Source organism: Styela clava, chromosome 13 (assembly GCF_964204865.1).
Source record: "Styela clava chromosome 13, kaStyClav1.hap1.2, whole genome shotgun sequence".
Classification (NCBI taxonomy): Eukaryota; Metazoa; Chordata; class Ascidiacea; order Stolidobranchia; family Styelidae; genus Styela; species Styela clava.
Genome location: NC_135262.1, coordinates 7,214,962 through 7,242,751, shown reverse-complemented (window position 1 = coordinate 7,242,751; position 27,790 = coordinate 7,214,962). Strand labels below are relative to the sequence as shown.

The 27,790-nt window shown below is 34.5% G+C and overlaps 1 protein-coding gene across 1 annotated transcript; it reads left to right on the top strand.

Annotated features, from left to right (window-relative positions):
* Positions 1 to 27,469, top strand: LOC120332833 (uncharacterized). Its single transcript, XM_039400152.2, has 4 exons — positions 1 to 223; positions 4,999 to 6,169; positions 18,480 to 19,110; positions 25,886 to 27,469. The coding sequence occupies exons 1-4, from the start codon at positions 137 to 139 to the stop codon at positions 26,478 to 26,480; spliced, it is 2,484 nt and encodes an 827-aa protein (XP_039256086.2). The 5' UTR covers positions 1 to 136; the 3' UTR covers positions 26,481 to 27,469.
* Positions 27,470 to 27,790: the final 321 nt, after the last annotated feature.

The following is a 27,790-nucleotide window of genomic DNA, read 5'->3' as shown; positions in this document are numbered from 1 at the left end:
TATTAATGCAATATTATAACATTATATATCTCTTCGAATATCAGTCACAAAGCAACAGAAATTCCCTTCAATAGCGATACCTACTAAATGAATCACAAGGTAGCGCACAAGAGCTGCCCGCCAAATTGATTGGATTATGGGAAAGAGTGAGAGACTGCGAAATTTACTTTGCATAAGCAGACGAAGACGATCATCCTCAACCACGTCGTCCCTAGATAAAAAGGTTTGTTTCCCTTTATGAACTCAAATAGAATACGAGAGCAATGGGCACGAAAGTCAAATGACTACGCCAACGAGCCTAATACATTTCAATCCGAAATTCCTCCAGCACACTAACACTTAACACACATGTATTTCTGTAACGTTACAGAAATACATTTGTATCAGTGCGCAGCAGGACTCTCAAATTGCATAATATGGTCATGTTTATTCCTGCTACAGTACCCTTGCATTATAGGCATACTGATCCACTAGGACTAGCACCAAGGCTCTGAGGAAGGGTTGAGAGTTAGTCTCGTATAACCCCTACTAACATGTCGCATGTTATCGGTAATCAATACTGGTAACTGGTAAGGACTTGCAACGAGTTCGCAAAACGAAATGAAGGACAGCTATGGTAGAATTTGTCACAGAATAAAAGCAATGTTCTCATAGATTACAATAAAACAGCGAAATTTTGGGTCAAATATCATACCTTCTTAGGGCCAACAGTAAAATTAAAAAATATATGTATAAAAATAAAGGTAACAGCCTTCTGGCGACTACCGGTACTTCCAACTTGATATTGTTTGGTCCGTTAGTTATAGAGCAAATAACAATTTACTGCTATAATTAGTATCATTCTGTATTATATCTATTGTTCATACTACGCTTGACTCTTTTCATCAATAAATCTCCATATCGCAAAGAGTTCAATTTTCAGTCAATATTTCTGATAACTGATGTTTACCTTAACATTAAAAAATAGATAAGCTTCAGGTAAGTTCATGATTAGCAGCAGTCAACGACTCTTGTTTAGGGCAGTGGGTCTTTGCGGAGGTTAATGAACCGGAAGGGATCCACAGGAGGTTTTTGAGAATATCTATTACTGTATTTCGAAACTTGGCTTCTATTTACAAACTGAGCTTAAAGGACATCAACGTTACCTTCTGGTAACGTTATATTTATGAACTTGATAAATATATGCCAAAACATTATAATATATGGCCCGCATTCTTTTTCTTCATGATAAAAATATGTTTGACTCATTCAGTATAAAAAAGGTTCGCCATCCCCGCTATGTAGGTTATAAGATACCCCATATTAAACAAATAAGTTGTACATGTATGTATTCAAAAGTTACGGGAAAAAGTTAATCAATATTTACCGTGGAGATTAATGCTAGTAACAAGAGTGAAACATGAACAAAAAAGTAGTTTTGACAAATGGTATCTTGTACTTGGCTTCCGATAATTCGCAAGTACCGTACATTGGATACAATGTTTTGTTTATAAGTTTTCTGTAATTTGTTGCGAGACGACGATCATCATGTAAAACATAATCATAAGCGCGCTCAATAACGGTTTCTAGTCAGTGCAGTGCAGTATTTGGTATCTCACTATAGCTAATACCTTGACTTGGTACTACATTGCATTACTTCGCGTTTTCGGCTTCAGCTTCCCCGAACTTTTTGGTAGAGACATTTTTCTATCCAAAGTTCTGGGCCAAGATTAATGCAAATATTGATAACGTAAGAATGAAAGGGTTTAATTTGATGTTTTGCGGAAACTGGTTTTCTGACGCTATATTCGGATTAATTCAACTGACACTCATGTGGTTGCGCCTATCTCTAATATACTTCTTCACCTAATTAGTCCATAAAACCAGAATCCAGTGGTTTACCGTTTTATAATTTATTTTCAGTCTCCTTGCTGCTGGGATGTATTAAAAAGCAATTCTGTGTTGTTATTGCTCACTTGTTGTGATCATTTATTGTCTATTATTCTATAACAATGTTTTATTTGACCAATGTAAATTAACCAAAATAAGACTTGAAAAAATTTCTAGTAATAATAGGAATAAAATAATGAGTGTTTGAAGTTTAATTTTTGAATTTGATATTAACAATATAGGTGATATAATAATAATTTGGCAATAATTTTGGGGACAAAACATCGCATTTTTCATATTTTTGTATGATTCACATTTGAATTTTAGTAAAAATTGACGCTGTGCGTCTTTTGCGTGCGTAATTATTGGATATTCTACGCAATCTATGAAGGTCCCATAACAAATGGCGCGTTTCTTCAAACGCGTGGGTAATGAGAAAATGACGCGAATTACGGACTAGTAAGATAAATTGAGAGAATATAAAACGAGAACGAACCCGCAATTTTTTTTTTCATTACACCGGTAAACATATTGGATAGAATAAACTGTAATTCATGGAAGCAAATTTTGTCAAATAACAAATACCATTATGTTCATGTTATATAAATAAAATAACAAAATGAGTGTGAAATAATTATTTTATTAAAATATTGCAGTCGTTGTTTAAAGATTAGTTTTAATCGGGTTTAAGATTGTTCTAAAAGTCCAACGATTCTTCATGATGCAAAAATGTCGAAACGTGAAATTTAAAGTAAAGTACACCATGTCCCGAGCTAAATATTGTATGATTCTGTGTCAATATTGTATTAGAATCAAATAAAAAATTATAGATTTCAAATCTGAATCAATACAATCTAAATCGTTTATATTTGCTGTTAAAAATTGGGTTCAACGAAGTGAGAAAATCACAATTTGATTTATTAGGCGGGTATTCTGATGCATTTCGATTTTATTTTATGACGTAACAAACAATAATTTGCATTTTAATATCGGGTTCGCATTTTAATCAGTATGTATCATCGTACACATACACATATGCATTTCCCTACTGCCAGCATGCTTCAGAGCGAAGATATTAGAGCACAACTTAAAATATTAAACAAATAAATACATTTGATTTCTAACATCCATGATCAAATAACTTTTTTGTTAACAATTATAGCGAAGTTGAGACGAGGACGAGTAATATTAACCACCAAGGTAAAGTTAGTAAAACAGCAAGGTTGAGCAAATAGTACATACTATTCTCGTAAATCCAACTCAAATATCGAGCAATGCACTGCTATAAAATAACAGAAAACGAACTGGAATTTATGAGTCAATAAATTACTAAAAATGACCAAACTGCACACCTCTATATCAAATAGGATTTTAGGCGTTAGGGTTTAAAAATATTTACAAATTATTTTACCCATCAACTTATTTTTTCAAGTATTGAAGTCTAACACATTCTTACACGCGACCGCCATATACGTAATGGTAAAAAATTCTATGCACAAATAAATGTTTATGCTGAAAACACTTTGAGCGAACGACATAAATGGTTATGACAGACTGTGGCAATGCTATGATTCTCTGACTATAATTCAAATAAAAAGTACGCATATTGATAGCCATCAACACTAAACCATCAACACTAAAACTGTTTTCAAATTCAACCATTTTCAGTAAATGACAGATTTTCTTCATAAATTAATCTAGTGTTACGTTTTTCGTATAAAATTTCCCGGAAATGTTTTATCATTCGTTTACCCTTATCGCAGACCCAGTTCTGATAAAATATACATCGGCGTCTCAATCGAAATTACAGGAATCATATGACTGGTTAAATATTAGAACAGCCGCCGCCTGTCGACTACGCTTTCACCACGCGTGGAACGTATATAAACCTGATCTAAAAATTGATATTTATACATATATCAAGCGAAACCACATACGTTATGTTGTGTGTTTGCTTCTGACACGTCATAATGGGTAAAATTATATTTTTTCGGCCTTGGCGCGATGATAAATTTCTCTTCGGTTTATGACGTTATATGCGACGTCACAAATATGTGTCACAAAGCTGGGTTTTGGGTTTAGGATAAAATTGAGTAAACGGTATAATGAACGAATGTGAATTATGCCGGTAATTTGCATCAATGAAGTTGTTGTCTGGAGGGAAAGGCGCAGATAGTGTGTACGAGACTGATAACGATGGCAATATAACTACGGACAGAAATATGGAGTTCAGCTATTTGAAACTAGAGGTAATACTGTTGTGTCGGCTTGTGAGATTTTTGATTTGATTCTTGCATGGTAAGGAAAGTAAATTAGGATTAAAATCTCTCGTTTTGGTGACTGAACATACCGTTTTTCACAGGTAGTTTAGAGCGATAGTTATCCGTTAGTGCATCTACATTTACAGAGCGGGTTGAATACTTGGTTTCAAGCCCTGGTGAACGAAAACCTTACCGAAACGGATTGGTCAGGCTATATTCGAATCTTAAAGATAAATTCTAAGTTTTCCAAACTGGAAGTTCATGTATGAAAGAATCGTGTATAAAGCACCTGTTTAAGCTATGATTTCTCAGATTGGGCATTTTGCTCTCTTAGGGTTGCACGTCTCGGTTCACTGGGGGTCATGAGCAAAGGCCTTCACCCGATAGGACAAATTGGTCGTAATTTGTTTAACTCTTTGATTATGATGCATTTATGTATTTGCCTTCCTTATTGACTTCATATTATTAAACGTGGCGCATAAAATAAACGACGGTTATAATAATAATCGCGTTAAAAAATAGGTATTTTTAGAAAGAACAACAGGGGCCACAGCTTATGAGAGTTTTTGAAAGCCGTGGATCATGAACGATTAAGAACCACCGGTCTAAGCGTATGTAATTATACGGTTATCCGGCAGGCACATTCTACACAACGAATGTGGTGGTTGCAATATCTCGAAGGCCCTAACTTGATTTGCCAACATCGAATCGGAGTCAAACATGCTGTTTATTATTGTTATTAGATTCATATGTGGTGATTTATGTAGCATGGGATCAAGCAAGCAAAACGTCTAGCTTGTGTGACGAGTTGATTTAAAATGTTGAGAAATTTTTGCGCGTGGTACTAAAATATGCTTTTTATTTACAGCTGTCTTCTCCGAAACATCTCAGGCAATGTTCAGCGCCACCGAACCAATACTTTACTGGAAATAATGAACAAGAAAGCGTAATGGGAGCTGATCAGAAATCAGTTAAAATCAATACGGAAGAAATTGTCGACAAAATTCTGCCACCAAATTGCGAAAAAGAGCTTGAAATAACTGATAAAATAGTACACGAAATTGCGATTACTCCAAATACCATGCCTATCAGCCACAATGAAATATCAAAACAATGTTCCCAACAAATTAAAAATTCCCATACCATACTTACTCATGATACTGCATCGATGTTTCGTGAATGTACTGTTAGTGGTGCACAAAGTTCAATTACTAGTTCCCGTAGAAGTTCGACTCCTACCACCGCAGTATCCGTAAATTCTTCCAATGACGCCGATAACAATCATACTTACGAACGTTTATTGAAACCGGAATACGAAAAGGTGGAAAAAATATTTCCCCAGCGTCGGGGTTCAGCGCAAGAGTCCATAAAAGTTTATCAAAAGGATTTTGTGAAAAGAAAAAGTCGTCCATCATGTCGAAACCAGAATCAAACTGAAACAGACAACGATTCCGCCACAAGTTCCCGCTTCTTACAGACCTCACAGCCCGACTTGCACAGGCGCAAGCAATCACTAAGCAGTAGAAACCAGAGTGCAATGCACACGGGTGATGACGGGGGAGATGTGAATACAATCTCGCAATCGCGACTCAGAGAATTATTCAACCCCGAGAGTCAAAAAATTAGTTTCTCAGGTCGACTATTGGATAATCCCTCGGTACCAGAAACTTCTTGTAGTACATGTCCTGATTGTGTTTCCACTCAAGACTCCTCCAAAGACTATAATTGGGGTTGGGTCCTAACACCTCAATCCGAAAACAGTGGTTTAACAAACAGATCCTGCTCTTCTCGATGTAATTCAGCAACCCCAGGTCACCCATATATTAATGACGATGCGACCCCTATTTCTCATGGTAACACAAGAGCTTCTGAAATCGATTTTACAGTCACCCAATACGACGGCAGTATTCTTCATTTTACTGTAATCGGGTCTGCAGTTCACATCCAATTTCCTCAAGAACCAATCACGTCATCGGTGTCTTCTTCGTCCAGACTCCATATTTCACGAATATCATCACAGGATTCTTCTGAGATCCAAGGTAAGAATATTTCATTCAATTTGATCAACAGAAGAGAGTGTGTGGTGTGGTCACTAACGTTCCCAAGCTTTCGTTGAAGGGGAGGGTCAAATAAGTACAATTTTAGACGTCATAGTACGATGTCATATTTTGTATTAGCACACTGGAGGAAATCTACTATAAAACTAACTACTAATATAGCCCTTTGACTCCCTTGTCATTTATTCAAGTTTGGATTATCGTCGACTGGTCTAATCTTGCCTAGATATAAATTTCCTTGTTTAAAATTTAAACGACATAATGGGATTTATATATTATTATGACATCACAAGTAATAAACAAATTTTCGAAAGTACATTATGACGTCATTATTGAATTATAGTCATATGGGCCCCCTTGTCACTTTTTTCGAGTTTAGATTAACGTCGACTGATCTAACCTTGCACGCAACGCGCTGCCCAAACAGAAAGTTTTCTTGTTTATATCTTAAAATTTTATCTTGGGAACCAAGATCATACTTAAAAGCTTTGGTTAGGCAGATATGTCATGTCTAGTTTTACCACACCAACCAAATTTCACGACGGGCATAATCTGATTCTATTAATAGTAAAATACAAATTTTTGCATTTCTCATTGTTTTTATCATATTTTTGAAGTTATCTTATCTTGATAAGATTATAACAGTTTCTCTGTGGTATTGATATCCACAGGAAGTATTAAAAAATTGAATATGGAAATATAATTTTACCCAATAGTAATACTAATGCATGCACAACTGGTAAACAGCAAATAACATAGTCTAGTCTACGTTTCGAATGGGTATACTAATAGACATCAGAACAATAAATAGGAAATAAAAGTCGCTACATATAAACAAATGTATAGGACCTAGTGGATTTCATTGATAATAATAGATTCCATATAGTTATATATATATATACTTATAGAGCAACTGCTCGCTATATTTGTACTTCTGTATTAAAGAATTCTAAATCAAAATGGTCGATTCTTTTTTATATTAACCCTATACAATACAAAATGTCGGCCTGGTTTAAGATAGTGATCGATAACAGGTCGATTTCTCGGAAAATCATTCAATCGTTAACACCATGATATTTAATATGGAAAAATTCGGACGAATGTAGCTTTAACACATCAATTGAGACCGGCAAATTCTTATGGCCAAATTTAATTACATTGTCGAAGTAGCAAATTTATAGAAACCATACCAGCGAAATTGATTCATTGGAACAATTGCGTAATAGGTTCCATTACATTTGAACCCACGACAATTGCACCTACATACTATTGCACCTATGGGATTTTTTTTTGTTTTACGGATATTTGAACCCATACTAACCCTAACCCATGGGTTTTAGCACCCGCATATAGATTGAACCCGCGGATATACACATGGGTTCAAATGTACGTTGGTTCAAATGTACGCTCGCCGCGTAATATGTCAACAGTTGAATTCAAATTGCGAAATTCGATAGATCGTGACAAAATTTGATAAGCATCAATATAAGTGTAATGAAGAAGTAACGCAATATACATAAGTGAGTGATAACGCCTCATCCCGCCTAGTGTGGGTAACCTCTGCGTGGTTTGGGTGAGCGACCTGTCCTTAATTAAATATGATATAGGGAAGGTGAAGGTGTGACCCCGTAAAATTAGCTGAATAAAACTGTACATAGTAAAAAATAGAATATGTGAAGTTAGAATGTGTGAAGTCCGATAATTAATAAACCAAGCAGTTTGGTGCATTTCATCATATTCACAGTCATGAGGGTTCCAGTGAATCCTTTATAATTTTTTAATGGTAAATATCGATAGCGTATTTCAGTTTTTTTATTTCTTTGCTATCCGTTGGATATTTGTATAGGAACTATGCAATTGACAATAAAAGTGATATATCATAATCGATTTTATCAAATTGCAACGTTGTCTTTTGAAATTCGACTAATATTTATCGGTATGAATTAAAAATATAGGGTCTAATAGTCAAATCTTACTTTCCTTGGATTAGATTATTACCTGATTTGAAAAGGTAAATATCCAGTTTAGGCCTGAAAGTTCTTGGAAATTCAGAATTTCGTTACGTCTAGAAGCTTGAGGTATTGACTCAACTTGAGTTGTCTTTTATCAAACACTTGAAACACTAACCGCCAGTAAGATTCAACTCACTGATTAACTCGACTCAGCTCGTTTGGCCCGTGAATCGACTAGACTCGCGGTTCAAGGTTTGATCAAAGATTACCCAGGTCAGTCAGCAGTATTCAACGAAGCAAAAACGAGAATATCGGTCGGAGACCGAAGACTTATCGATCGAAAGTTAGGGAATCCCTCAAAACAGCGCTCTTACTCCATAGTGACACCGTGTGTCCCATCACTAATTAATTAATAACTCGCTAATTATACGACATAATTTATCCAAAATAGGCTTCTGGTCCAAGCTATGGTGAATGCACATGCAAAATTTGGAGCAGATTCAACCTCGCTTTCGTGAGATATCGCGTGCATATAACAGACAGACAGACGAACAAACAGACAAATACCTATCAACATACTTACCGATCTTAAGATCGATAAGTAATTATACATTCCCCTCATTTGAAGAACGCAATTTATCTGCGAACAGATTGCTCAAAATCAAATTAATGAGTCATTCATGTAGTAATGCTGTGGAAACAGCATGGCGAACGCAAAGTCACTTTGGGCGAACGGTGTGAGTGTTTTCGAATGATTTTTTCAGCTCTCCCATACCATCTTGCGGATGCTCTAAATATTAGTTGTAATTTCGTTAATTTGCGGTTCTCGGGTTGTGAGAATTGCGCGCGTTCGGAAGCTAATTTTGCTATCCCAGGTCGAACCTATTCCGTATTCCGATTTAGATTTTCTGTGTACTCGTCGAAATTTGCCAATGTTAGAAATTCTAAATATATTTGAAAAAAAAAATTGAATCAAGAATCATGGTAAGCTATGTTTTATTCATTTGCTTTGGCTACAGAATACCATCTGTAAATGCCAGTAATTTTACATCTATTTTAGAAGTTTAACCGATAACTCTCTCGTTTTTGCGATTTTATATTTCTCTCGTTTGCAAAACAAATTTTTCGTTAATATTTATTTAGTCGGGCCGTTTAATGTCATTGGTCGGGTGGACAGGACAATGAGCGCGAACAATAAAACCCTATTGGTCATATTATTTGTCGATCTCGGAGGGGGTCACAGTGGCGTCATAATACCACGTATATTAAATATGTTGGTACTAGTAACTCCACGAATTTCTACTAATGTAATTCAGTTCAAACACTCATATTTACCTTACCAATGAATCAAGAAGTCGTAATGGCGGTTTGTTGATACGAGTTCGTGTCATTTCATTTCGAGTATTAAATAAGTTGTGACTGGAGTCCAATTCGAGTCGACTCTTCAACATTCTGAATTTCGTAACACGTCCTTTGTCTATAGGCAGAACTAATTGAAATCAATTTAAATATCCCGCCTGTGCCACACCCCATCACGACAATGAGAAAGACGAAACACTTCAAACGGCCTTGAAACTGCTAATCGCATACAAAACAGTCCACGAACGAGAGAGTATGTACATACTTGATACCGCCATGTATATTATCGTGAGAAAGTAAATAATTGTTAAAATAGATTGGCAGATATAAATTATTATGGCACCCATACCACAAAATATTGTACTGAGAATCAGTATGTTTGCTATAGCCTTGTCGAGGAAGCGTTCCTCGTCGACAATTGGCAATGAGTTCGAACTTACCATACTCAGTGAAGCTGCCTCTTCAAATAAACGGATGTAAATATTAATATGCAAATTTTATTGATTTGGGGTAGTTCGAATTCGCGCATATTGTAAAGTGATACTTTATAAACCACTCTCACGCTGAAACAGTGCCTATTGCTATTGATCGGCTCGGATTTTCTTCGGTCTTTTTCTCAATTTTGATTACGCCTTATTACTAAATTCATCCAATTACTTATTAAGCGTTAATTGCTAAAATGAATTTAAACAGTACAAATCATTCTATAGTGTTTTCGCATGCTCTTATCAGTTTGCTTCATGTGAAATTTAAAACCAATGTCAGCGTTTCTCACAACTCTAGTTTTAGTACATGTACATTATAAAACGCCAGATTAAGGACATGTATTATGACATAAATTGTAGCTTGGTTTGTTATATACAAAAGCAATAAAATGCTCCTTTTTCCACACCAATTCGAGAATTAAATAGTATTTTTTCCAGAGGTAATTTTTCAGTAGGAGTGCAATTTTGTACTTTCTGGATATAACACATTCATCATTGTGTATTTGGGTTGAAAAAAAAAAAATTAACAACATGACAATATTACTTTAGCATGAAAATTAATTCGACAGGCGTATCCTGTATTATCTTTAAAGAATATCCTCAGGCGTGTTATGCTTGACCTTAACGTTGTTATAAGGTCACGTGGTTTCCCTTCTCTAAAGGTCAACAAACATGGAAACGTCGGCCACGTACGATACAACAAAAAATGTCTGGAAATTTATTATTAATAATCATACCTAATAACTAATTAATAATAATTCTGAAAACTGAAACACTGGTATATCCTGATTGAGTGACTTGCCATTGCTAAGGCTTGTATTTCCTTTGATGATAGTTTCACGCTGTTTGAAATGACATGAAAATTCTAGTTATATAGGTGTATTTTTGTGTAGTATATTTATAGGTTATATACTAAATGTTTAGTATTCTAATTTAAAATTGCCACAAAACAGACCACCAATGTCATGTATCAAGGGAATTATCTTTTTAGAAGGTTCAGTTAATGACGAGAAAATCGTTCTACGAAAACCGCGGGAAACGTTTTCTAACGCGAGTCTTTCATTTGTGTTGATTGTCTTGTAGTTCAAAGAGTAAATTATAGTAGAAGGTTAACTCGAGTAATGGGATTAATTGAAATTCCAATAAAATTTCAGTTCAGACTTGTTTTGTCGGTATTTTTTAGAATCCAGGAATTTTGTCGCTGTATCGTAAATTGTCATTTCGAAAAATGTCACCTCTAAAAGTTTTTTTTATAATAAGACTTATCCGATGACCTATCTTATTTATGAGTCAGTAAAAGTTTCATGATTAATTAGGAGATTAAACAAAATTCATTTTTCAGGTTTTGTTATTTCCAAAACCGAAAGAGGGAATTTCACTTGATATTGACGGTTTCAACAACGTGGTCTGACTTCTCCATATTTATAAATAGATTTTGGAAATCCTGTTTCGTACCTCAAGTTTCTCCTGTTTACGTACAAAAACGAAAATGACGGATAAACATTTTAAATCTTACAAAGTACAATCTGTTAAAATTATCGTGTTATCTAGTTACTTTTCAAAGTAACCTGGTCGTTTGTTAGTTTCAAAAATAAGTAACAATGGCGGGGAAAATAAGTAGCCATATACGCGATCGTTTATGAAATGAGTCGATGAGTAAACTTTACGTTTATTTTTTACAATAGCATTAAAAAGCCCCAAGAGCGTTCGTACTTTCCTGGACAACTAAATCGGATTGCTTACGCCTTGAAGTGGCAATTTAATAAGATACAATTATTAAAAGATCGAAAATCCCTCGTAATCTTTATCATGTTCCAACACGATGTCGCCAACAATAAATAAGGGATTTAATATGAATATTTTAATTGGACTACTCTTAATGCTTTCTTGTAGTATTACGCGTGTGCCATCAATAAAAAGCACCTAATTTCTATAACAATAAAAAAACATCTCTTATGTATTATCGGCCATAGATTGAGTATGTATTTTTTCATGCTAGGGCGACATATCTACGGCCGATGAAAAACTATATATGTTTTTGGCGTTTCCTTCTTTCAACTATTTATACTTTGTAGTTTCGCTTTTGTTACGTCATTATTAGTAACAAATCACTAGGTCACTGATAAAAATCGTTTCGTCGTCACTAGTTATTCGATTTGATGACGTTACACCTGTGTTATTGTCTCGCTTTTAAGTTACTATGGATTAAATATAATAACAAAAACCGAATAATAAATAAGGAAAAGCGTGTTATATAAAAGTAAAAATAATCCCAGTAAAATCGTGTCATTGTGTATATCGCATTGGATATTATAAATATGATTTATATAAGAGGCATCACGATTTTAGTATTATATTCAATAGTATAAATAAACACATATAAAAATAAATAGTAAAATATATTAATCTCTTCAGTATTTCGAAAATATTTTAGGTATTTCACCCCGATCATAACAAAATATGGGTCAAAACTAAGAAAAATGTTTAAAGTAATATCATTTATATCTGACTTATGATATAAAGATAATGATGTTTTTTTCCTCAAATTTTTAAAAACCGTTTTTCAAATTTCTTAAAGCTGATAACGATAATCCGAAACGGGCGTCAATATAAACATCGGTTGACTTGTACATATTAAAAATATCGCTGTCTTGTCACGCGAATGTTATAGGTTACATAAATGGTATTTATCATACTTGATCCTTGGATAATTGACGGTGTTTATGTAACAATTCAGTCTTTTATAACTTTTTTTTCTCTATTTCGCTTGCGGCTCAGATTTATACTGATCTTAGATTAGATGAAACTCAAGTCAAAAGAATTTGTCCTAGATGCGACATTTATATTAGTAGTAGGATTGGTCGCTGAAGTAAGGAATTTAAGAGTTGTTCCAAGAAAGCGCACAAATGCTAAGCTCAGCAATTGATATATAAAAAAATTGGAAAGTTCTATATGGTACTTTGTCACTTTAGAACAGAAATTTTGTTTTATATTTTTCTTGTGAGTTTGGAGTTGTACTGCTAAAAATTTGGATGATAAGGTCAAGGAAAGTTTTTAGCAGAGGAGAAAATATTGACAAGACAACGTGTTTCAACAGCGAGCTTTGGTTTTGATGATATATTTACCTGTACGATATGAGCATACATAGTAATGAATCTGATATTTCATAATCTAAGGCTTCCAGTGAATAACTCAGAATTTGTTAAATTTCATCATAATTTCTTGAGATTGTGATAGAATTGTGCCTATGGATTGAGGAATAATTAAAACAGTGTTTTTGGAAGTGACGGTAAGTTGGAATTGGTAGTGAATCATAGAAACGCGTGACATACTTCGAGAAACGAAGCAAATATTATTTCCTTTGGAAGAGAAATTCTCTTCTTAAAGTTGGTTTCGTGAAACATAAAAGCATAAGAATTTTTGTTTGATTGATTAAAATTCAAACGAACATTTAGTTATTTGCCATTCTGAAACGGACGTAATTTATTTTATGATAAAAAATACAGATTCCTTTCGTCAATTCCCACGAATAATTGGATAAATATTACCAATTGTTAAACAGTGGATTCAACCAATAGCAAACACAATTTAAATATGGCCATGAGTAAATGAATGACTATCGCTTTTTATGAATGGTCTACACGAGTATTGCTTTTACGGCTGGCGATTATTTTCACCTGTGTACACAGTCTAGTCGTAAACTGACGACATCAAGAGACAATTCAACGAAACATCCAAATTTGTTTATTCTACAATAAAAAGCTGTATCGTAGAACTGATAGCTCCGTGGAATATGTCCATGCGATTTTGTCAGTTAACGCATTGGAAGACGAATACAACATGATGATTAATTCGTCATTCCCAAGAGTACAAATTTAAGTTTGTACTGAGGAATTGCCGTAATAAGGATAGTATCGGAGTGTAAAACGGCCCAACTCCAATTTTTATGACGGCCTAGGACTTAGGTAAACCCGAAACATCAGCGTCTCGAAAATCAGTTCTCCTTCTTCATAACCAATACATTCTTACGTCACAAGGAAGTTGAAAACAAAATTATCCATGCTTCAATGATTTCAGTTTACCGAGAGCTTCCCAAATCGTTGAACGAGAGCTGTTCAGTCGTTATTATTGTGATTTTTGCAAACTTATCGAAATCCCAATAATAAATATGCGTGTGTATTACGCCATTGTGGTTTTTAAAAACAAGAATGTTCTGTCAAAATGCGCCATAAGTCACGTGGTCACAGGGGGAAGGAGAACCGTTTGATTTTCAATACCAGTGCAAATATTTTATCGCCCATGAGTTTTAGTACCTCGAATTCCAATGCCAAATATTGAATACAATTTCATCGACAAACAAAAATTATCTGCTAATGGATTACAGTTGAAATATTAGGTTAAATTTGTTTCCGTATTAGAAGAGGATGCAATAATCTATTCTGTAGCCTTCGGTAAGGTATTAATGATCAAATAAAGAGCCGTATTGCGTAATAAAATATATTGACTTAGTAAACATTAAATGTGACGTAAAAAAGTATTAAGCATACGTACGGAATACGTCTTACGGATGCTGGGCAAAAAATTCCAAAGCTTTGACACTAAGATGAACGTTACGTTACTCAACGTCATATGAAAGTTTGAGCGCCATGTTAGTATTTCTAAGAACGTCAAATTGTGATATCTCGCCGTATGATGCCAATTTCAGTGATTTTGTATTTTGGGAATGAACAAAAATTAAATCTTATTCTGTTTACATGTACAATAATCATAACGTTACTCTTCGTAATTCATTCATTGTCAGCTATGAAATGCTGTCGAATTTGCGTCGCAGACCAAATACCTTCAGCGTGAAAAGTGTATTTATATGCTACCGGCATAGTTTCGCGGCCTCACGGGAAGAAAGATCACGCTGACCAAGCGCGGATAACGAATCAATCGCTCGCTGTAACTCAGGTTTTTACAAAAATTGATGCGGCTGAAATACGACACGGCGGGAACTCGAAATGAGCTCTGAAACTGGAATCAATAAACACTGCTCGCGCTCGCGCTAACAATAAACGTTGTTGAGCAAACATGTTCTTGGAACGACTGCGAGAGAGCGATGTAACTAACGCGTTTTCGTGTTATAATCCACGTACTTTAAAGCTTGAAAGTCAGATGCAGAGAGGGCGTCGGTAATGGTATTGTCGATTTGTGGTTAGTTCTAGCCTTGAAAACCCTGGCGACTTGTCTGTATTTCAGTAATCATAAAAAATATTAATGGCAGGCTACATGTGTGATTTAAAATGGTCCACAACGACCAGTTGGTGCCATTTGCACAAACTACTTCGAATATGGAGGGGGTTCGATCGATGATCTAGGCATACGGCATTACCAGTGTCAGACTGAGAGTTGCAATTTCGACGAGTGTAGTGTATAAAGCCATCATTATTAATTATTGTAAATGGTTTTCGACTGTAGTTAGAAAGAAGCATAACGCGACTGCTTTTAAATTTAGTGATATTCTGCTTATGTTTAGTAATATATACAATATAGCAACGCATGGAAATGATGCCACTTTAAAAATGCGCGGCAGACATTTCCAACTACCGATGCGGAAATTACAATTTTCTGTCGTGATGTAACTGCAACACTGTCACGATTTCATTCAATTCTAACTCCCAGACGATGATATATAGACTATACTGCCGAATTCGGTTTTGCATGTATTGGACTCTGAACGGAATTAGTTGTCACAATTTCATTAGAATAGTTCTGCCGTTATAATTTAGTCGCTCAAGATGATTTTAAGTTTAGTGGGGAGTAATAGCAAAACATTTGAACATGTTTGGTACCGTTTCGCGCTGTTCACGCTGATCGCAAAATAAAAAGAAATTATAATTAATCTAATTGCAAGAGCGAAAAAGTCGGGTAACAGAAATAACATTATCCGCTCGCTAGCGGTTTGAAATTCTGCGATTTGGGCTTTGAAAACCTTGCGATCGGTAACCGGTCGAAACTGGATTGTGCAAAATTGTCCCAGTAAGTAGAAACCTTCGCAATACAATCAATCATATTCAGTTAAATTGGAGATACTGTGGATTTGGTACTATCGCTTTCCAACTGTTTTTATTGCTTTTGAATTTTTAATGTTAACAATAATTATTTGGTTTCATATCAAGCTTAAACTATGGATATTTACTATTCCCAATCGCGATGTATATCTATTCCGTAGTTGATCGAAGATGAATTCCTTAACGATCTTTTTGCACGGATGATATGAGATAGCATCTGGTGAACCTGGCTTACGGTTTGCCTTCTAGAAAATTTTCACGTAATTTAAAACTGTTTTTCAACTTGGATTTAAAAAAATGTAAATTGTAATTTTAATACAAGGGTTTAGTACTGGTAAATCTTTAATGAGTTTTACGATTTTTCTAACAACATCCTAGATAGGTTTCGAGATACGCGCACTGTGGTTAGCGTGAGTAACATTAACGTTAATAACAACTACGATTTCGTACTATTTTGACGCGGCGTGATATTTTTGGTAATCCAAAAATTTACGCGTTCTCTGAAAAATCGTAGTTTGACAGAAAATTTGCATATTTTACCGAACCAATACTGCAGTCTGCGGTGAATGCGGGGTTGGAAATACTCAAATCGAATTTTTGTGGTGTTATATTACCACAAATTAAGAAGAAAAAGACCAGAAATATTTACGAAAATCTTGATTTGAACTTTATTTGTGTTTTTGATTTACCACTGTTTATTTGATATAATACTTCTCAAAATAAATTTCAGTTCTTAAACAGACTAGTACTTTAGTATGAGTGTTTTTTTTTGTAAAAACAGGTTTTATGTCTATTTGCTTTTAAATTAAAAATTGGGCTTTCCTTATTACTTTACCAATGATTTTAAATTAGTGGTTTACGTCCGACTAAATATTACAAATATCTACATTGAACTTATATTTTCACTGTAATTACACTACGCAAAGTCTTTAACAGAAACTAATTTACTTATTGACACAATTCCGCGGCGTCAGAATATGCCATATAAAAAATCAGGCGTCATGCCACTCGACATTCCGTGGAACTAGTTCATTAATTAATGAAAGGAAGAAACTGTCATATGATGCTTTATGTACGGTACGTAGATAATAGCGAACAAAAGCCGCTTGTGGTCGATATTGGCGTTAATAATTAGACGAGTTCTCAGAACCGACGTCGATGTGTAGGGCTACGAACTTCTCTCGTTATGAATGGTAATAACATGCGTCGTACTTCCCAAGATAGCTCAATCGTAGAGAAACACCGTCAGGGTGGAGAGCGCAGCATGAATAGATAGCCTACAACTCGACTGGTTTTTAAGTTGGTCAAAGCATTTAAGACCATTTTGGAAAGAGTGTGTATATTGCGTGCGCTTATTATTCTTTAAGTCTTATAAAAAAAAATAGGGAACCGTCTCATTCAACCTTTTCTAAAGTTTGTTCAATATTTTTTAAGATTTAAGTTTGCATATATTCATTCTGGTGTATATATCTATGACAACACGGCGATTGTAAGTTAAAAATACAGCGTTCGGGTACAGATTAGTTAGAATTTATCAACAACCATGAGTCAGTGTTGTAACAAATTAGAAGTAAATGTTTTAAATATTGATGCCCCCCTGTATGGCTGTCTGTATATTGCTTAATTGTGAGCGAGTGTCAAGTAATATAGTCTGTGGGGAAATTGAATTTTCTGGTTATAAATACGAATGTATTGGCAACCTTGGGGTTTAGTTTCATAAGAAATATACTTGAAGGAAATCAGCAAATACAGACAAAAGATGTAGATGTTAGACTGTTTTCCCCGCTGCTTCAACTTTTAAATTTATGGCATACTTTTTTATACATTTGATTTGTGTGTTTAATATCGCTGAATATATTCTAGTGGTTGATATTATATGCACGTAACAGGAACCGCACTTATGTACTCAGTTCAGGTTTCCGACCAGAGTGATTCACAACTGCGTTTAACTGTGTGGATTTAGGCATTAGTTCTCCCCTGATTGTTGACGACAGATCAAATATAGTCAATCATACTGATAAGAGGTTTACTCCACTTCAAATTGATAAGATTTTTTATTTTCTCAATGGGACTGAATTTTTAGGGTTGTTTCTCTTTCCTCTAACACTTCCGTTTTGGTTTTATTTCGGTATTACCTCAGGTGTGTTTCTATTGTTAATATTTGTCCTCTTTCATTTTATATCGCTTTACGTCAGCAAAGTTATATTTACTTTGTCAATTTTACATTTTCGAAGGATTTGGTTTTGTTGAGTTTTCCCCTCTGGTACTTTACATTTCAAATTCAGTGTATTAAGCTGCCCAATAAGTAGTATATAAATGAGGTAATACGTATATCAAGGACCATATATCTATTCCGTCTTCTATTGATAGAGTACTGTAGTTTTGTCAGCTATACAAAGTGATCGTAGAATTTAATTTAACCGCTTGTTTTATCATTTCCCAGCACCCCAAATGCATATACACGATAGAGTGAGCTCTCAAAACCAAAGTAGTCTATGTGCGATGACGCCAAACCTGAATGGCAACATGCAGCATCAAACATCGCAGGAAAACTTGTCATGTCGTACTAAAAACCAAGCAATACGACCGGAAGATCGAGAAAGTAGAAATAATTTCATTCTTCAACACCAACAACGATCCCAACAACTGCAGCAAGGAGCCAGTAATGCTAATATGAAGGACATGTCTGTGAGTCATATTTCTCGCAAACCGAGCTCACATCATAAGCACCATTCCCATCACGATGGTACTTCTACATCATCAAAGCCCCCACATTTTCAACTATCAATGGCTTCTTATGCTAAGTTAGTTGAGTATCAAAAAAGTAATCGAGGTCAGAGGCGTTCCGCAACCTCCTCGCATAGTTCTTCCACACTTTCAAGGACTGCCTCACATAGTAATGTAACTCAAGAGGATCCCGGCCAGGTAACCGACCTATGTAGGCTCGCCAAAGTTTTGGAAAGAGTTGAAGAATGTCCCTGGTATTGGGGCAAAATGACAACACAAGAAGCGCAGCGTGTACTTCGAGACTTGGAGCCAGGAAGCTTTTTGTTACGAGACAGTAGCGATCCAAAGTAAGTTCACCATTTTTAAATTTCACCTTCATATCATTCAAATTTTATTTATTTCTCTGAACATACTATGCAATTACATTGGATTTAAAAAAAATACCCCATGACGTGCGATGCTCGAAAAACACGATAATATAATTGAGTTTCACGTTACCTTACACTAACACAAGCGTCAATAAAATTTCCCTTTGGGCTAGAAATGTAACTGCCGTGAACCAGATTTTTAAGAAAACAAGTCTAACTCTATACTATAAGCCACCACTTATCATTATATTATTTTTGACCAAAATGTGAAGCGGGTTCGCTCGACCCGGTACTGGCATTTTAATAACAAAGATTTAATCTTGACTTCTATTAAAATATAGCGCACTAGCCTATGGTGACATTCATAACTGAAAAGCATGTTTATTATGTGATTGTTACGACATAATGGACATGTTAACGATCGTCGGAGAACGCAGAATATTATCGTTAGATAAAATATATGCCTAATGTTTTGAGATATTCTGACATTTTCGTGTTTTAATTGACTTCACTTAGGCTTTCTAATTATAGGGTGTTCCAGGTTATTTTTCACAAAAAATGAGGCCCGCGGTTCAATTTTACGAAAACTAATATTAAATCTGCATACTGCATATAGACGAGATTCAAATTCCATCATATTCAAGAAACATTCAAATAAACCCTGGCACATTCTGATTATTCCGTAAGGTATAAAATGAATGAATTAGCGCGAAAAAATTGAAGAAACTCTATGTTTCTTGCGCCCATTTTCTGGCGAAAATCGACAAGCGTACGATGAAACTTTTAGTACATAAAAATACAGCAGAAAAAGATAATAAGAATCGATAGCAGAAATAAATATAAAGGAGAATTATTTGAGTTGGGGATTAACAATAGTGGCGTTGGAGCCGGTGTGACGTCAATTTTTTGTTGAAAATAACTTCGATTGAGTAATAGCATTTATTGTATGATTGATTGTTTCGGATATATATTTTGTAGAAAACTCGACCATATGTTTTTCTCTTTGACGAATTTGACGAAAAAATAACAGAATCCTTTCTAAAACGGTGACGGCACGTTGCAATTTGGTCAAACAATTCGTGGTAATAATCTCATAATATTTAAATAAAGCGATATTCTAATTAACCGGTCAACACCAATAATCACGTGATCGAACAGGGAGTCAACTGTATTTTCTTCACGGAATTGGAAATCTTCAGAAAAACCACAAAACGTGACATCACAGTGCTTTTCAATAGATTTCCAACTAAAACACTTTAATAAGCTTTTCATAATTATTAGCTTGTGGCTTAATTTCAATACAAAATGAATTTTCGTAGAAGGCGGGAAAAAATCAGTCAGCAATTTCTTATTATTAAGCACGGGCCATAATCGGACTTACCTATATATATAAACTATTTTTCTGGGAAAATGGATACAAAATTTCGATAGGCAATATCCGAGAGCGGATGTTGAAATGGCTTGAAAGAACGTGACATTATCTGGATTTCAGCATGTTTCTGAATAAAAATAAAGACCCATTCGTCGAAATAATTCTTTCAAGCCACAAAGCGATAAGCCATAGCTTTCGAGTAAATTAGTACTCTTGGAACACCGACCAATTCAAGTGAATTTCGATTTTCGCCGGCTTAGATGTTTTTACTCGGTTTCTTGGAAAACTTAGCTTGACATGGTGTCGAGTGACAGATACCGTCGGGACAGTTGATGTTTTTTTCCTCGTGAGTCAGTGCCGTCTAAACAAAGACCATTTCTTGGATTTGTCGGTCGTGAACTTTCTGCGTATATTTCTCATAGCTTATGTTTAAAAATCCTTTAAATAATGTTATGACTTTGTTCCTTTACTGTTTTTGTTATATGTAGTCTACCACAAGTCAGACCACTTGGTCCTCACATGACCCTTTTCACAATTCCATGAAGCTAATATATCGTAGAAACGTAAACCCAAATTGTTAAATACAAATGCAAGTATGGGTATAGCAAGAATAATTTAATTTAACAATATAACAAATTGATAAGTAAAATAAAACGAATAAAGTGGTTATGTTAGTCTACATCTTTATTCGCTGAATTCGTATCCTTTAATTTTTAGCAGTAAAACATATCACAACGTTTTTGATAGTAATAGTGTTAACTCTGAATTTTTCAGTAAGTTAAATAGTTTTTCAGGCACTTACACAATCAAATATGCATCACCTAAACATGTAATAGTGTTTCAAAAAACAGCGTTACCAGGTTGGCCACATTCATTTTCCCTTAATCAGTTATAACGTAAACCACCCGTGTGCACTAATCTTCTTGGAACTACATGGTTATATTAATGTGGCAACATTTGATTTATAAACAAATTTGTGCGTTGTTAAATTCTCGATCGAGCTTTCAATTCTATTAATATCTCATTCGCGCGGTTTCAATTCAGGCACTAGTGAAGTATGATCAAAGATGATCCGTATATAAATTGAACGCGTGGGTATGATTATCTCTTGGCGAAACGTGACGTTTAGGCTGATTCAAGTGTGGAAAATATGAACTTTTGTTTTGGTTATGTATCGCGATTATAAATTTTGATATGCAATAATACAAACAAACACAGGCACATTTTTGTGTGTCGGATTTCATATAAAATGGGCGTTGTTGCATAGCGGCTGTTGGTAAATCAACGTTAAACGGCTTATCAGATATTCATTGTTACATGTTTCATAACTGTCCATAAATTGCCTTATAAGATGGCGGTACCAAGTAGGGATCTAGCATGAAGGCCCGGGAACATCAACGAACTATATTTGCCACTCTTTCGATCTTTTCCCGCCATTTTTTTCGAGCAAGAATCTACAACTGAACAGTCGATTGTAGTCTCCACTCCCTTCTTGTCAGACACGGGACACGAAACGAAACAAAGGGCACTTTATGCGTTGCTAAGCAACATTTTTGTTTATTCATCAAAACAAGTTTAAACAACGTTCTCACTAATATTTTCTGTGGCAAGAATCTATAACAGAAGATGTTAGTTTCTAAGGGGTAACGATAGTACTTGAAACAGCCGTATATTGTGATACTTTGTAAACATTATTTCAAATGCGAAAATTAAACGCGCGCGTCTTCGTCAGTTTATCATATTCATCAACCTTACGAAAGAGGCAGTACGTGTTCCACGAAACGTACCAGTTGTATTGCCCCGCGCTCGGGTGTTCGCGCCTGTGTCCCTTTCCGGGAATACATTAAGGCGGGAGCTTCGCAGTCTGGTGCCTAGTTGACACGTATACGCAATCAACGATTTTGGCGGTTATTATAAATGTGCCGTTTGCGGTTTTTCATCGCTCGATTTCTCGAAATCGGCACCCGTAAGGATCGCAAAAACTCACAAGCATTAACGTAACACAAGTTCCAAATTCTTTATTGATTTTAAATGAACCCGTGACACAAGTATTTCGCAACAGCGTTCTCGGAAATAGCACCCTATGATGCCATATGTAGGATATAATGATGTATTACATACTGTTTTTATTCCAAGAAGTTTGCGGCTACTTTGTTAATGGTAGAACTGTACTCAAATAACTGTGGTTTATATATTGTGCTGGCTTACCCGATTGTTAAATCAAATAAATATCCTTTGCATTGGTGAACTAGGCAGTCCAATGGAGGGGCCATTCAAATAGCAATTATGATTTGCGACCATATCACCAGTCAATCACCCAGACTTCAAGCCTAATACGCGTATTTACATGCATCGGAAATATTGTTTCTATAATATATAAAGTAAGCAATGTCAAGTTTTTAACAAAATTCAAATTCGACAGTACTTTTCATCAATTTAGCCTATTTTCAGTGATCTTTCAGTAACAGTGGTTTGTTAGATGGGATCAATGTGGGTCATACAACCAAACTTGTGAAGACAAAAACCCTTACTGTCCTAATAAGTATTTTTTGTAAATGGGAACACTGTTTTTACGTAGGATCCAGTCTAATTTCGATTTTATTTTTCGGGATTCTGACACTGGATCTTAATTCGCAATAAAAATTGCAGCATCACTCGACTGCCTTTTCCCTTTTTTTTTTAACGCGGAAAGATTATTTGAATTCCGGAAACCGTTCTCAAGATCAGATTCTGATTTTCCATCCACCGTTCTTAGAATTGATGGTGTCAAATTATTCTCGTTATTTTGACACCAGATAATTTCAATTCGTTACAGATAATCTGAAAATTGGTGGTTGCCATGGTAACGAAATATTTTCAGGCAAACGAAATGATCAAAAGCAAGTCATTCTACTTTTATTTTGTAGGAGATATATTTTCCCAATACACATTGAAATAAAAATGGCAGAAAATTAATATTAAAATCTCTGAGTTTTATTACTTGAAAATTGACGTCTATTTGACAAAGTTTTCATTACAAAATACTTTAATTTTATTCATTTATAATTTTCGACATAATAACCACAAATGTATGCGGTGAATATATGCTTATTTTAAGAGTTTCGGCGAATGTCTTTCATTCAATTATTTACGATTTAATACCGAATTCGTGGAAAATTATCGGTTTACAAATGCGATATACGAGAGCTTTTCAAATATACGTTTCAAAATACGGCAATTAAAAATTTTCCTAGAACTCCAAGGTCAATTTCAAAATTGGTAATGAAGAATTCTTGGAAAACGTTATTCAAAACAAATATCCAATGTTGTAATGTGTGAATAGACTATAAATTTATATTGCGCGATTTGAACATTTTTTCTACTTTTACATTTTCTTATTTTCCATTTATTTGAACTCTATTTTTTGCAGTTTTTTCTGTCAGTTATTCAAAATTTTCCAGTAAAAATTACTAGTACTTTCGCAGTAAATATTTCGTATTTTACTAAATTACGTAAAATTGTGTATTGGAAGATGATAAAACGTCATATTTTTACGTTATCATATTAGACAATGGGTAATTATTATTGATCAAACCGAAACGGGAATTTTTTTTCTGCTTTCTTTTCTCCATGTTTGTAATCCTTTTTGATGGGTTTTAAATAGATTTTCCAATAGTTGTTTGTCCGTGTTCTTTTCTTCGAAAACTCAATTGGTGCTCCAGGTGACTCCATCAAGTCAATCGAAGAAAAAATGCAAATTCTGGACTATCCAATGAAGCGCTATCGCCAATTCCCAACGGAGATATTTTTAGCCGAGCAGAATCCTATTCCCCACAAAATGGTTACGTTTATACACACGTACAAATATGAAATGACTATGTGAAATATTGCGATCGCGCTTTTATCTTTTTCGTTGAATTCGACTTAAAAAATGTGTTTCAGAAAAAATAAACTATTAAGAAATATGTAAAAACAAGTAAAAAATTTTTGTTTTTAAATGTTGTTGAGTGATTTTCTCAAGTTTCCCATTAATCGCTTTTAATCTACCTGCCAATGTCGTGTGGATATTTGTTTAAATAATTTCTTGAAATTCGAGTTATGTAACGCTTATATAATATTTTTTCGTACGATAACTTTTTGTTCTTATGTAACGTTTTTGGTCGGATAATTGAATCGAATAAAAATTTGGTGCCTTATTTAAAAAAAAAAGAATCTTCATCGCTAGCCGCTTATGCTTTATGTAGCATTTCCCGATGTGGTCTTCGGAGGATAAATGAAAGAAATAATAATTGTGCATTGTCAGTATTTCAAACCCTACTGTTCCGTCAATAAAAACAACCTATTTATAAAAAAAAATTTATCTATTCTATTAGTGTGATTTTTAGAGAAAATAGATTCACGGAACAATACGACGCTTTACACAAAAAAACAATGTGACGTGTGTCAAATTTTAAAGCATTTAAAAAAATTTTTATTAAAATATTCGACATAAAATTTTTAACCCGTAATCCACTTCATAGGAAAAATCGTCAAAATTTGATTACGTAACTGTCAGAAACAAGAGGGTTATTATTCATATTGGCAAACTTTATATAACACAGTTTCCCAGAATTTTGGTGTCGAATAGCGAGACCGATTATCTTTCATATATCGGAATAAAGAACCTTCTTATCCTACGAGTCATCGCCAATGGCTATCTTTCTGTGACAAAGCTAAAAAATTATTAGAAGAATTAACACCAATTTGATAGATTTAAGAGAAAAAATTGATACGAATTGTCAGATAAATAATTTTTACCTTAAATCTTGAAAAGAATTCTAATTTGCAATAATCAAAATATGGAATGTGCTTAAATTTTACTTTACGATATTTGACATCTAAATTTTCAACGAAAGTTTTTTTTTAATTTTTTTAATTTGATAAAAAATAATAAAAAACATCGATAACTTTTGAGGATTTAATAACATTTTGAAGTCATAATCATTACTTTCACCCCGAGGCAAATCATTGGCTTGCCACTAAATGTTTTGAAAACGTCACTGACAGATCTTATGTAACGAAGTTATGTAACTAGGAAATTGCCACGTGATACAGTAGAGAGCGCCTTTGGCATGCTTATATGGTACTGTGGAGTAGGGAAAATTACAATTATCTCCGATTTTGTCAGCGTACAGATGTTAATAATGATCATATCCAAATATTTTTGTATTCTAAAAATCGAATTCGCAATTCGATTTACTTTTGAATATAATAGAAGCATAGATTTTGAGTAAAATTATTATTTATGACATTTTTTCTTACAAAAATTGCAAAATTGCATTTTCGGAAAAAGTACAAACAATTTGAATTTTTTTATAAGCCTCATTTTTATTCAATTTTTTAATATATTTCTTCTTTTTTCAGACATTTATTTAGTCTGAGCGTCAAGACGGGCCAAGGACCAACAAGCATACGAACTATATACAACGAAGGAGAATTTCGATTTGACTACGAAAGCCGTACAAATTCGAACCGAACTGATAATTCGAACTCTACTAGGTCCGGTGATCATCCCCCCTACGTCAAAAAAATTGCCCCCGTTTTCACGTGCGTCGTCGGCATGGTACTTTTCTACGCTAAACGTTTAGAAATTGAACGACGAAGTACGAGAAAATTTATGAAAAGAAACAGCCAATGTGAACGATGTGCTGCTTTGAAAAAATCAAACAATTCGAATCCTTCTCCGCAAGATGACGCTGTTTCAACATTGTGTTCTGAACATAGACGTCAAGAGCAATTCATATGTTATTGGGAGAGCCGAAACGGACTTCGCCATGAAATTCCAGTCTTGTTATCAAAGGCTGTTTCAAAGCCACACACATTTCCAAGCCTGCAAAGACTATGTCGACAGACACTCAATACATCGCAAAAACTTTGGGTAAATGATCATATTGTGGATGAACTACCTTTACCTAATCCACTGAAAAAATACCTTAAAAAGTACCCTTACCCTATTTAATAGTACAAGGTGATACTCATTGCAAAATTTTACTCTCTCAATATTTAGCAATGGAAAAAGCGCGAACCCGATCATTATATCTTATCTTGTATTTGGCAAATTACAATTTCTTATGTAACTTTTGAATTTTCTTCTCTCATTTTCCCCTTTTTTTACATTTCCGTAAATTAAATTTTGTCACCGGGTTATCTTCGAGCATGTATGAATAATAAATAATATGAAATAGTGACGTTTCATACTTGATCACATTTGACTAGGAGAGAGATAGTCGTGGATAAATTTTGGTGAGCTTTATTTATTGCGTCCATCTACATTATTGCATTCCCGTGTGTATACTTTATTTAAGTAAATATGAAAAAAATGTTTTTGTCATTACTATTACCGTCATGTTCCTCATCACTGAAGATTTAAGGACCTATTATCAATCATAGCTCGTTCATGCTTGGCCGACTGTGTTGCAATCACCACCTTGAAAAGACGGTAATTCAAAATATAATTTCTTTATTTTTTTATCATATTCGGCCAAGCATGTTTCGCCTCTACGATATAGGAACGATTACTCGAAAAAAATATAGGAAAATTGGTATTATTTCTTTTTAACCATATTGAGATTTTTTATATTTTGTTCCGTTTTTTTTTGCTATTTTTGCTCAATTTTATTTTGCTTGTCCGTTTTCTGTTCCCAACCAATAATTTTGTTTGGCCAAGTAATTGCCACTTATGAACCTAACATCAGATACCTATTCTATCCACGGGCTTTACAATTTAGCAAATTTTTTACCTGGTTTCCAAGAGTATTTTTTAGTAATGAATACTAACCTATTGGCCACGGGCTCATGTCCCTCTCAGATAGATTCTCATGCTCTGGGCAAGATGAAACTAAAGTAGACAGAATAGTTTTTAGTATATTTTGAAATCAATTGCGTCGTGAATTTTTTCGTTATTGTTTTTCTTCTTATGTTTCCGAATAAATTTCATTACGATGCGGATGTTGAAGTCTTCTTGGTAAGTGATAATAGGAGGAGTCTTGAGGCAAACTTGAAGAAATTTAAATTAGAAGTTAGTTTCGCATGACATGTTTTAGAAATACGCTCTATATATGAGAAGTTATGTATTAATAGGATACGTGGTTCAGACGGCATAATCAATCCCATCTCAAAACCCTGGTTTATTTGAGTCGAGGAACAGAGTGGCTGATAAGAACCCGTTTCTTACCCAACACTAGCAAAACTACATCCCAATATGGCTATTTTGTAGTTGTGCTGCTGCTTTTTAGTGTATCACGATCAAGCTTCTTTATTTACACAAAT